At 44.6% G+C, this 12,094-nt stretch overlaps 2 protein-coding genes across 8 annotated transcripts in view; one reads left to right on the top strand and one right to left on the bottom strand.

Annotated features, from left to right (window-relative positions):
- Pdgfrl (platelet derived growth factor receptor like) overlaps window positions 1-7,885 on the top strand; it is a 58,640-nt gene extending 50,755 nt beyond the window's left edge. Inside the window, exons 4-6 of the mRNA XM_041644451.1 lie at window positions 3,098-3,391; window positions 5,909-6,048; window positions 7,466-7,885. Coding sequence (XP_041500385.1) covers window positions 3,098-3,391; window positions 5,909-6,048; window positions 7,466-7,654 — 623 coding nt within the window. The 3' untranslated portion in view covers window positions 7,655-7,885. The remainder of the gene's footprint in view (window positions 1-3,097; window positions 3,392-5,908; window positions 6,049-7,465) is intronic.
- A 170-nt stretch (window positions 7,886-8,055) lies between these two features.
- Window positions 8,056-12,094, bottom strand: part of Mtus1 (microtubule associated scaffold protein 1) — a 139,914-nt gene continuing 135,875 nt past the window's right edge. For all 7 annotated transcript variants that reach the window (XM_041644445.1, XM_041644443.1, XM_041644446.1 and 4 more), the window contains 2 exons: window positions 11,334-11,431; window positions 8,056-10,723 (listed from right to left, as the gene is read on the bottom strand). In XM_041644445.1, the coding sequence (XP_041500379.1) occupies window positions 10,510-10,723; window positions 11,334-11,431 (312 nt within the window). In that variant the 3' untranslated portion in view covers window positions 8,056-10,509. The remainder of the gene's footprint in view (window positions 10,724-11,333; window positions 11,432-12,094) is intronic.

The raw sequence follows: 12,094 nt of genomic DNA, 5'->3' as shown, positions 1-12,094 counted from the left end.
GATGTCTCTAATATTATCTACTCTTTACAAATAGGGTAGATTTTCTGTTTCTTAACAGGGATACTGGACACATTAGAAAGGCGCCCCTGGCTTAAGTCTGAAAATCAATTTACAAAGTAACAAAATCACCAGTCTGGTTAGCATAGAGCCGCCTAACAAAAGTTGTGGGTGCCCTCTGAGCTATGACAAAGTCTTTCCCATAGAAACACTTCTGTGTTCCAGAACTTGGTCCTTGGAATCAAAGAACTCCTGCCCCTGAAGACCCTTGGTGTTTCCAGCAATCCTACACCCCGCCTAAATGATCATACAGTGGTGACAGGGAAGGCTGGTGAAAGAGAAAGCCAAGAACAATAGCCTGCTTCAGAAGGTTGCAAGAGAAACACAGGAAACAATTTAAGAAGTGTTATATGATTAGCCCCAGAGAGTTCTCTCAGCAATTACTCTAATATCCCTTTACAGAACAATCCAGAAACCAAAGGATTTAAGGTGTCAAGCCAAATCAAACAACATAAGCATGTGCCCCCAAAGTCACACCCATAATCCTTTCGCTATCCTACGGATATTTGAGTAAGCCAGTTCTTCTCACCTGTCTACTTTCTCTGAGATGGAAAAGTCATCTAGCGTTTAAAGACTCTGACAGGTGGCATTGCAGGGTGTGTGTGTGTGTGTGTGTGTGTGTGTGTGTGTGTGTGTGTGTGTAATATCAGGTGAAAGTCCTCAGCCACATGGTAGCCAAGTAGAAACCATTCCTGAGACCAGGTTTCCCTCTGTCCCTATCCCACCGCCCCCTACCCCACACAGATTACCCAGAAGATCTCTGTTTCCTCTTCCCAGAGAAACCCATGCATCCCTCTTCGGGTACTCTTTGTTATCTAGCCTTTCTAGGGCTGTGAACCGAAAGGTTGGTTTTTCTATATTTTACATCTAATACCCACTTATGGTTAGTACATACCATGTCTGTCTTTCTAGGTCTGGGTTACCTCGTTCAGAATGATTATTTTTCTAGTTCCATCCATTTGACTGAAAATTTCATAAGGTCATTGTTTTTCACATCTGAGTAACATTCCATTGTATAAATATACGTTTTCCTTATCCATTCTTTGGTTGAGGGACATTTAGGTGGTTTCCAGGTTCTGGCTATTACAAATAGTGCTGCTATAAACATAGTTGAACAAGTGCCCTTATGGTATGTTTGAGCATCCTTTGCATATATGCCCAAGAGAGTGGTATTGCTGGGTTATGAGGTAGATTGATTCCCATTTTTCTAAGAAACTGCCATATTGATTTCCAAAGAGACTGTACCAGCTTGTACTACAACCAGCAGTGGAGGAGTGTTCTTACTCCACATCCTCTCCAACATAAGTTTTGATCTTAGCCATTCTGACAGGTGTAAGATGGTATCTGAGTCATTTTTGAGTTGCATTTCCATGGTGACTAAGGATGTCAAACAGTTCTTTAAGTATATTTCAGCCTTTTGAGATTCTTCTGTTGAGAATTCTGTTTAGATCTGTACTCCATTTTTTTAAATTGGATTTTGATGTCTACTTTCTTGAGTTCTTTGTATATTTTAAAGATCAGCCCTCTGTCAGATGTGGGGTTGGTGAGGATCTTTTCCCATTCAGTAGACTGCTGTTTTGTCTTGTTGACTGTGTCCTTTCTTTGCCTTACAGAAGCTTTTCAGTTTCAGGAGGTCCCATTTATTATTTGTTGATCTCAGGGTCTGTGCTATTAGTGTTATATTCAGAAAGTAGTCTCCTGTGCCCATGCATTCAAGGCTACTTCCCACTTTCTCTTATATCAGGTTCAGTGTAGCTGGATTTATATTGAGGTCTTTGATCCATTTGGACTTGAGTTTTGTGCATGGTGATAGATATCTATTTGTGTTCTTCTACATGGCTGACATCCAATTTTGCCAGCACCATTTGTTGATGGTGCTTTCTCTTTTTCCATTGTATAATTTTGGCTTTGTTGTAAAAAATCAGGTGTTCATAGGTGTGTAGCTTTGTGTCGGCATCTTTGATTCAATTCCACTGATCCAAGTGTCTGTTTTTATACTAATAACAAGCTGTTTTTATTACTACAGCTATATAGCAGAGCTTGAAGTCGGGAATAGTGATACATCTTGAAGTTTCTTTATTGTACAGGATTGTTTTAGCTATTTTGGGTTTTTCTATATGAAATTGAATATTATTCTTTTGATGTCTGTGAAGAATTGTATTGGGATTTTGATGGAGATTGCATTGATTTTGTAGATTGCTATTTTTACTACATTAATCCTACCTATTCATGGGCATAGGAGATTTTTCTATTTTCTGGTGTCTTCAATTTTTTTTCAAAGACTTAAAGTTCTTGTCATATAAGTCTTTCACTTATTTGGTTAGAGTTACCCCAAGATATTTTATGTTATTTGTGGCTATTGTAAAGGGTGTTGTTTCTCTGATTTTTCAGCCAATTTACCATTAAGACAATTTTTTAAGAGAAAGTTTTGGAGGCTCATGTCCATGATCAATTGACCTCATGTGTTCCATCCTGTGTTGAGACAGGTGTCATTTTCAGGAATCAGGTAGAGAGAAAAGCCTGATACCTCACAAGTACCTTTAAGAGCACATCTCTGCTGACCTAAAAGCCCTTATGCTAAGCCTCCCAGTAACTTCTAATACCAAGTCTTTAATTCAAGGACCTCTAGGGGACAGTCAACATCTAAATTATAGCAGGATGCAAAACAATTCCCTATGCATTTTTCAAGCCCAGCCTTCTTAAGAGACCCAGGGTTCTGGGTACATTGTCAGCAATGTCTCATCTTGGTGCCAGTTTTAAGACTCTTCAAGGCATCCTCTGATGGGACCTGCTGCCAGAGATAGATGTGCTGAAACTTTGCTAGTAAACTACAACCTTGTGGTGATGCACAGATTGATGGAAATGGGTTAAGATGTAAGAGCCAATGGGAAGCTGAAGTTAGTGGGCCAAGCAGTGATTTAATTAGTAGTTTCTGTGTGATTATTTCAGTTCTGGGCAGCTCAGACGAACAAGCAGCTCCTTGAAACAATCCTCACTGCATTTCTTTGGAGTCATTAAGCCTGTGTCTTCTCTCCTGCAGAGAAAGGAGAGCTGTTTGTACCTTCCACCAGTTACTTTGATGTTGTCTACCTGAACCCGGACAGACAGGCTGTGGTTCCTTGTAGAGTTACAGTGCCATCAGCCAAAGTCACGCTCCACAGAGAGTTTCCGGCCAAAGAAATCCCTGCCAACGGAACAGACATTGTTTATGACATGAAGAGAGGCTTTGTATACCTTCAGCCTCAATCTCATCACCAGGGTGTGGTCTACTGCAAAGCTGAGGCTGGGGGCAAGTCTCAGATCTCCGTCAAGTATCAGCTGCTCTACGTGGAAGGTAAGTAAGACTGCCTTCTTCCCCCAGAAGAGATGGGCACTGCCTGCTGGTTGGGAGGAAAATACAAAGGCATAGGATGATATTCTACAAGCTTCTCTATGGCATTTCCAGAGCATTCTGCTCCCTTGATCCATTCCCTCTATCTTGCACTCCTGAATTTTCCCTCATTCTATGTTTAATTGGGAAGTCCCTTGTGTCCCCAGTCCTCTTAGGACTCATCGTCCTCTATGCCTTAACCAAATCTCTCCCAGCATCGTCATCCACTTACCAGCTTGAGGATGACATCCTGGTTGTGCCCAATCCAGCTTTCATTCCTTGTCCCCCGCTATTAGGAACCTCTGCTGGCTTGGTCCCACGAAGGTTCTCATTCACTTCCCTGCCGCTCCCTGTCATTCATTTAACAACCGTCTTTCTTGCCATTGCATTCTCGGAGTGACTTCAGCGTCTACCTGAAACCATCTGCCTGTTCTCTAGACACCTCCATTCCACTCTCTCATCAGTTACAACCTGAACACATAGCCAGCCACAACTGGTTGGATGTAGGGATTATAAGGACCCATCTCTAGCTCCCAACAAGGCCTCTTCTTGCAGCCTTCCACTCACTCGTTTGTTCCAAGGCTTTTCTGATGGCACAGGGATGGGCTGATGAGCAGATACTCAACCAGATAGCACTGCCCTGCCACGACTTCCTGGAGAGAGTGCCTCATCCCGTTTCCGAAATCGAGGAAGGGATTCCTCTTGCACTGTCGCTCCCCCGAGAACGCTTACCCTGATGAGGGTTGGGGAGCCCAGTGGTTAACCTCTTCACAACAATGGTGCTCCCCTGTGGAGAGAAGCATGTCTCCCAAGTTAACTGCTCTCAGAAATCAGAATTTGGGGCAGGCAATTCCTTCTATTCTCTGCTGAAGGACTCATACAGTAGGTCAGAGTTTCTAATATTCTCTTTCTAAATGATAACCCTGCTTTAACTGCCCCAAGTCTCCACCAATTCATCTCTTTCCCTATAGCAGCCAGATACTCTTATAAAAAGGCCCTTTGTATTTCCTGACTCATCGTTACCTCCATATCTGTTTCAATGGCTGTTCGCTCTATACATTATAAAAACAAGCTTTGCTAGGTTCCCATGTCATTACATCAGATAATGTCTGCCTCCTACTATACCCTACTTGGCTCTTGCCTGAAATCCTTTTGACTGTGGCCCCACTTTGCAAATTTTGTTAAATTTTATTAAAAGTACAATTTTACATGCATGGATGGGTGTTTTGCCTGCATGTGTAGAGACCAAGTGTGTGCAGTTCCCAAAGTGGCCAGAAGGCGGCACTGGATCCTTTGGGACCACGTACAAGTTCGGGATCAAAGTTGGGTCCTCCAGCAAAGCAGTCATTGCTCCTAACCACCAACCCATCCCTACAGCCCCTTTGCACTTTGCTCTGAAGGCAGAATTTGCCGGTTGAACCTGGAGCCTCATGAAAACTGAGACGACACTCTTCCATTTTCTTTCGATTCCGAGTGTGGGAGGACCTAAGGTGCCCTTCTTTCTTATGCCTTGATCTCTGTGTGGAGCCACTGCCCTCTACTTCAGGCCGCTCATCTTCCCTCACAGACCGCTCAGGAATCCTCCTCCGTCTTTTAAGCTCAGTTCTGAGACTTCAACTGCTTGCCTGATTCTCAGACTGTATCAGCTTGTGGCTCACTCAGGGCTTCTCTGTGAAATGAAGCATTGCAGTTGCTCACTTGGCGGCTGCCCACTCTGCTGGAATGTTGGCTTTAGGAGCTCGTTTCTGCAGTCCTAGTTCCTGGCACATCTCTTTGCTCAAGGCTGCCATCAATATTACCCATTGAGTGACTGGATGATCAGCAAGGCTTCTAAGGTGTTATGACATCAGGATCCTGAAGGCACAGGCAGCTTTGGTGCTAGACTGCAAACATTTGTCCTCATTGGGATATCTGGACCTCTTCTGAGGATGGGTGTCACATACCTACTTGGCCACTCCCACCCAACCAGGCTGCCTTCGCTTATTCCTTCCCCAAATCGTTCCTCCACCGCAACTTTAAAAACTTATTATGTATACAGTGTTCTTCCTGCATGCCAGAGGAGGAAACCAGATCTCATTATAGATGGTTGTAAGCTACCACATGGTTGCTGGGAATTGAACCCAGGACCTCTAGAAGAGCGGCCAGTGCTCTTAACTGCTGAGCCATCTCTCCCCCACCCCAACCTCTATCACCACACCTTCTATATCTTTCACATGATCCTGGTCAACTCGCTAGCTCCTTCTCTGGTCACAAGTATGGCAGAGCGGAGCTGGGATTTTGGATGACTCCCCCTTCTGGACTACCAACATAGAGAGGCCGAGGCAGCTCCTAAAGCAATCAAAGGGGGTGTGTGGGGGGGTATATGCTAGCGTTGGCTTCATGAAGCTATAGAAAAGGCAGTTTCCTCTCTCCAAAGAGAATGTGTGTTTGTCTTTAACATCAGCGTTATGGACCTCATTAGTTCTTCCTGCTTGCTCCCAGTTCCCAGTGGCCCTCCGTCGACAACCATCTTGGCCTCCTCCAACAAAGTGAATGGTGGGGATGACATCAGCGTGCTGTGCACTGTCCTCGGGGAGCCGGATGTTGAGGTGGAGTTCAGGTGGATCTTTCCTGGACAGAAGGTGAGGGCCACACCCCAGCCTCGGTAGTCGGCACTGAGTTTCCATCACTTTGCGAGAGAGATCAGACTTTTAGTGCAAGGTTCACAACTAGGTGGGAGCCGGGGAATGTTTAAGATGTTGCAGTCTACTTCAACATATACTATTTTCCAGAAAGAAAAAAAAAAAGGATGGCTCTATTAGGTGATTTACTCAAGATGTATGTGTAATTTCTCATTGCTCTTAGAGACACAAAAGGGGGGGGTAGACTACTTCCTTCTGAACTTCCGTCTTCACTCTCATCCTCCAGGCCTACCACAGGCTACTTACTATAACCTCCTCAAGGAATCTTCCACAATGCACAAAGCTTCAGAGCCATGGGTGGGAAAAGGGGAAGTGGCATCGGGCCTGTGAATGGCTTGGAGCAGATATTCTCCAAGCGGGCGTTTAAACATGGACCCTGTTCACAAGGTGCGGTGTTGCTATCATCATTTAAAAATAGACTTCTATAAAAGAAAGGGCAGGGTCCTTAGCTCTTGGGCATCTTCTGCTCGCTGAAATAAACGGCTCCGCTACCAGCTTTGTTACCAGAGAGGCCGTCTCTCAAGATAATACTGGGTAGCCACCGATGGGTGGAAAAGGATGGTCCCCAGAGAGCATTCCTTTCCAGCATCCTACTGCTAGCTTTTTGTTGCTGTTGTTGTTTTTAATATTGTCACACACATTCTTGCTTTTCAATAGAATGACCTTTTTTGCATTGCTGTTATTAGGAGGGAAAGTATTAAAAGTTAGTAATATTGTAATATTATAATTACCTTTATTGAGGGGACTTAACAAACACTGTTCTTATCGCTGGAACTGCCTGAAACAGATCTTAAAGGGGACACGCTTCTAGAAGAGGCGTTCACACTGTCAAGGGCATCATCCTACCCTTCCCTGGTACAATCTGCCTCCCTCTGCAGTCTCAAGGAACATTAGCCTAATTACTTCCCTGCCTCTCCCAAATCAGAGCCACAGGGAGCTGCTTCTTTCCACAGCCAGTGCTCTGGGCTCGTGACCTTAAATTCCATGAATAAGAACCACTTGGCAGGGGAAAGTTGGCAATGTGAGGATGGCACAAAGGGAAAAAAATCCTGCTTATGCATTTCTGCTTAAGACTAGTTCCCCTTAGAGGCCCAAGACAATCAATCCATTTTACATCTATAACTGAGCAGAAAGAAATCACCAAACAGCATCCTGAAATTCAAGACCCACTTGGAAAAAATGCGGCCTTGACTTGAATGATTATACAGTTAGGAGGGAAAAAAAAGCCTACAAGCTGAGCATGCAAACCGGTCTTCAGTGAGCATGTGCTTTGTGTTCGAGAATGGGTCGGGTGGATGGGAGCCCAGCAAAACAGCCTGTCCCCTCTGGCTTGAGTCTGTGTGCCTTCTCTAAATAGGACGAAAGGCCCGTGACCATTCAAGACACCTGGAGACTGATCCACCGAGGACTGGGGCACACCACAAGAATCTCCCAGAGTGTCATCACTGTTGAAGACTTTGAGACGATTGATGCAGGCTATTATATATGCACGGCTCAGAATCTCCGAGGACAGACAACAGTGGCTACCACTGTTGAGTTTTCCTGACTTGGAAAGTGAAGTACGGTCAACCGATGGAAAGCCATCTGTGTATACAACGTCGAGGTGCTTTTTTTTTTTTTTTTTTTTTAAAAAGAGCTTTGTGGGAGGCTAGTACCAAAGGTCAGACAGACATCCAAAACAAACGGAAGTCATCCGTCTATTAAAAGAAGTGCTAACTTTCCTAGAAGAAAAATGTATTTTGATTACTTTCAACCATGTTTCTTATTTTTATGCTAAGAAAACATGTCAACAACTTTGTATAATCATTTCTATTAAATGAGCAAGATTTTATAAAAAAAAGATGTAAGCTGCTTGTTGTCTCCTTTGGCTTGTGCATACTGAAGGGCTTGACAGCAATCTCTGTGGTACCCACTCCTGTTCAACCGCTTACAAGCAACAACTCGAGATCCAAGTGCTTAGATATGCCACTTTATCAAAGCTAAAGTGAGTTCATTTATAAAGGTATCAAAAATCACACATTTTTACATTAAATTGCCACACTGAAAGTACTCATTTTAAATTTCTCAAACAATTTAGCCTTTAACATAACATAGATGAACAGAGTAAGGAAGGTTCAGCTTTGGCTAGATCTGTCTTCAAAAGGACTTGAGACCGCAGCCGTTCCAATTTTCTTACACCATGCAGAAGAAATTTGCTTCGACTAGCCAAAATTCAGCATTTGAATTTTGAAAAGCTTAACCGGTAAACTCAAGCTCTGCGCAAGTCAATCTCAGCCCACGACAAACACTGGCACTGGGTTGGGAGTTCTGTACACTAGCGTAGGGGCCTGTCTGAGCTGATGAGTGTTGAGAAGGGTGTTTATAACATAACTTAATGCTTTGAAGAGTGAAGTATGTAGAGGCTGCCATCCTTACAGTGAATATTTCAGCGTTATTTATTTGATCAAAGTAAAATACACTTTCCGTCGCTACAAACTACAGTTGTTCACACAGCCTCATTTTTACGATGTGTCAACAGTTTTGCATCCCACATGAAACGTTTAAAAAAAAAAAAACAAACCTTGAAAGCTCTCTATTTTGTTTCCTATCTTCTCTCGTCTTCTACCCTCTGAAGGCATTTTAACTGCTGTAAGAGTGACTTCACAGACACTGAAATGTCTGGGGGATGTCTAGAGGATGGCAGGGAATCGCATGAAATTTTATCATAACTAGAGCATAAATGATAAACCCAACTTTGGCTAATGTCGCTGGGAACAACGTGGGAGCAGGAGCAGAGATATTCTAGGAGTTGGCAATGACGCTACAGCCTATTATCAGAAGCAAACATGGAAGGTTACGTACATCATAAACTATTGGCGATTAGAGACTTCAACACAACCACTAATAAGAGCATGCGTCATGAATATCACTTAACTACGCAGTGAACAGGCCTGCTACAACTCGGATAGCCACCTCTAGCATCCCGGATCTGTCCTAACTCCGGGGGTTATTAAGCCAGCCATTGGACGCGGGTTCATAAATACTGACATCATGGTGCTGACACATATGGGCAAGCGGGGATGGCGAGCCACATCTATCCCCTCTACCTTTCCCAGCGTCTTAGAGTCTGGGGAGGCGGTAAGTGAAATTCTGAAAGGAAAATCAAATGCAGTGTGGAGGAGTCGCCTAAGCCACTTTTCTCACTCTTTGGCTGACCCTTCAGTGACAGGAAGCATGCTCAAAGGGGCCCTCAGGTCAGCATCACCGCTCAGACTCTGGTCCTCTTAAACACGAATCGTTGGCTTAACGAGGTGCTTCTGGCCATTCGTACATGCTGAAGGCCACCTTTACTGACTTCCCTACGTGTTTCCAAAATTTGTACTCTCGGATACAGATGTTGGCTTATGGGTTCAGCACCTCGGAGATGAGCTGGCTCTGGAGAAGCACTCTGTAATAAGGGAAAAGAGGTAGGAGGTTTGCTTCTGTGACTCTAGATGGGGGGAGGAGAGGCAGATGTGGACAATGGGGGGAGAGCAGATGAAAACTGACCTCTGCGCAGACAGCTTGGATTCAAGGTGAAAATAAGGCGGAAACCACCGTTGGTACTGCCCCCTGTTCTTTATACAGATTTGTGTTTAGAAAAATTAGCGCGTAGCCTGAGAAAATGGATCGGGGTATAGTAACTAGGCTCATAAAAATCTACAGGCAAAGGAAAACCAGTATCAACTGACAAAACTAAACACCAAAACACTAACAGAAATGTACACACATCAACAAATCAAAAGGCTCTTCCTGTCACAGCCTAGCCCTGCCATGTCACAGTGCCGAGTGGAGTCGGTGGTAACTCAAGGACTATTGCTTTCTCTTCTATGGCTTCTGTTGACATGTGGACACTGGTTATAACTTGAGTAATACAGAGCCAGCTATATTCAGCTGTTGACTTTTAATACACAGCAGAGAGGGCTGTGACAGTCATGTAACACACCAGTACACCCATTTCATCCACACGCACACACACCCCTGCCCACAGTCAAAATGAAATTTAAAAAAAAATCACAAGAAGGTGTCTCTGGTGAAGAATATTATAAAGGTTATAAATCTTTATCTTAATAGGCCCCTGAGAGTTTCCCCTTATGCTTAGGTGAAGGAAGGCAAAAGAACAAGTTTCCCTTGTTCCGTAAGTGCTTTGTGCAACTGTGTCCACACCGATTCCAAAATCTATTTTCGGAGGAGGCTTTTGGACCAAGTTAAAAGTCTTCCCCCAGAGCCCCCGACTCGTAAGTAGCTGATACGGTGGTGGCTGCTTTCCAGTTATCCTGTGGAAATTCCAGAAAGCTAGTTCAACTCTTGTTCCCACGAAAGGGTCAGTCCTGCAGAAGTGCACCTCAGAGACTTCGGAGACTCTGCCGTGTTCCGGAAGCGTCATCTGGGCGAGATGCTGGGGCTGGAGAAGGAACCCGAATTCCTGGGGGACTGGAAAGGGATGGCCGCGGATGTGGGGGATCTCTTGGGGCTGCACAGGTCCCCGTTGTGCAGCTTCCACAGTAGCTCCTCGTTCTCCATGGATAGTCTCTTGTTGACCTTTGACTCCTTCTCCAGGGACTCCTGCAGCGCTGCCTGCTCTGTGGAAAGTTGCCTTGGAAAGAAAATGCAAAGACCATGTGGCATCCAAGCCAAATAGTAGCTCTTCCTGTTTAAATGTGAAGGTGCAAGAAGTGTACTTGGGGAGAATAAACAGGATCTAGGCCGGGGTCGTAGATTTTTTTTTTTTAAGCCAAGAAACCCAAATACTATAGGAAGGCCAACAGCTGGTGGTAGAGGGACTGCCTATCATGTGTGAGGCCCCTGGCTCTGGTCTGTGCCCTAAAAAAGGAAAATGAAACACCCAATACCAGAAGTGTAAAGCCTGGCCCAAAGAAATAATCCCCTTAGTAATAATGGGCAGTTCTAGCTTTCGGGCAACTTCCCAGGAGGCAGTGGGGTGCGTGCACAAGGCTTTGGCTCGTTGGGTGCCTATCTTAGCTCAAGGGCTGTTCTCTGTTCACATCTGTGATCGCTCCTTCCCTGAAAGCCTCATTATGTTGAGTGAGCTCCAGGTCGGGGAGAAGGTCTAGGCCACCTTGGTAGAAGCATTGGACTGCTACCTTCAGAGGGAGATTGGTGCCTCTCTCTCTGCTTCACTCAATGCCAGGGAGCAGCAGATGTTCAAGGATGAGAGGAGGAAAAACAGACTCTTGTAGTTTTACCTGGAAATGGCCATGTGTTTGTCCATTCGCGCTTTCAACTCCTCGTTTTCCTGCTGGAATCGCTTCAGTTTGTCGACCAGTGCCGTGTTGTTGTCCACCTTGATGTAAACAGTGGTTATAGTCACAAGCAAGGGAATAAATAAATACTCGCAGCGATTGAGTGGGGGGAACTGTAGCGGCACACTCATGCAACGCAGCAAGGCTCTGTAGCGCATCTGGGAGAGTCATAGAAAACCTCACTGCACGCGTCAAGGGACACGTCTGTCCTGCTGGTCTCTCCCCAGCCTCCGCACTCACAAACTGATCGGGTGAGAAATTAAAGCATAAGACCCACAAAGGCATGAATCACTGACCATGGCGGCAAGCTGATTCCCTTCCAACTCCTGTCCTAAAGTATGGTTTATGACTTGTTTGAGAGGTGACATCACAGCTCAAAATTAACTTGGGGCCAAAATTAACCCCAGGTCCCTGTTGTGGCTCATCTGCTTGGATTACAGGGTCTGTCTAGGTGGAACTCTTATTTTTAAGACAACGTTCATGTCCAGAAAATGTTCACGACAAGCCAGTCAGATGAAATAACTTTCTAGAAAAACATCTACAGAATAAAAGCAGGAGGAGCTAGGGGGAGAAACACCTTGAAATGCTTAGAATAAAACCTTCAAGATAAAACCACAAACCGAGGTAACTTGGAATTAAAAACAGTGGCAGTTGACCTGAAAATACTATTCTTCCAATGTTTTGTTTTATAGAGGTAAAAGCTC

The sequence above is a fragment of the Microtus oregoni genome, unplaced genomic scaffold (genome assembly GCF_018167655.1).
Source record: "Microtus oregoni isolate MIOR12 unplaced genomic scaffold, Mior012 000096F_ref0000112, whole genome shotgun sequence".
Taxonomy (NCBI): domain Eukaryota; kingdom Metazoa; phylum Chordata; class Mammalia; order Rodentia; family Cricetidae; genus Microtus; species Microtus oregoni.
Note: the sequence above shows the minus strand (reverse complement) of the source record. Positions and strands in the feature narration are given on the sequence as shown.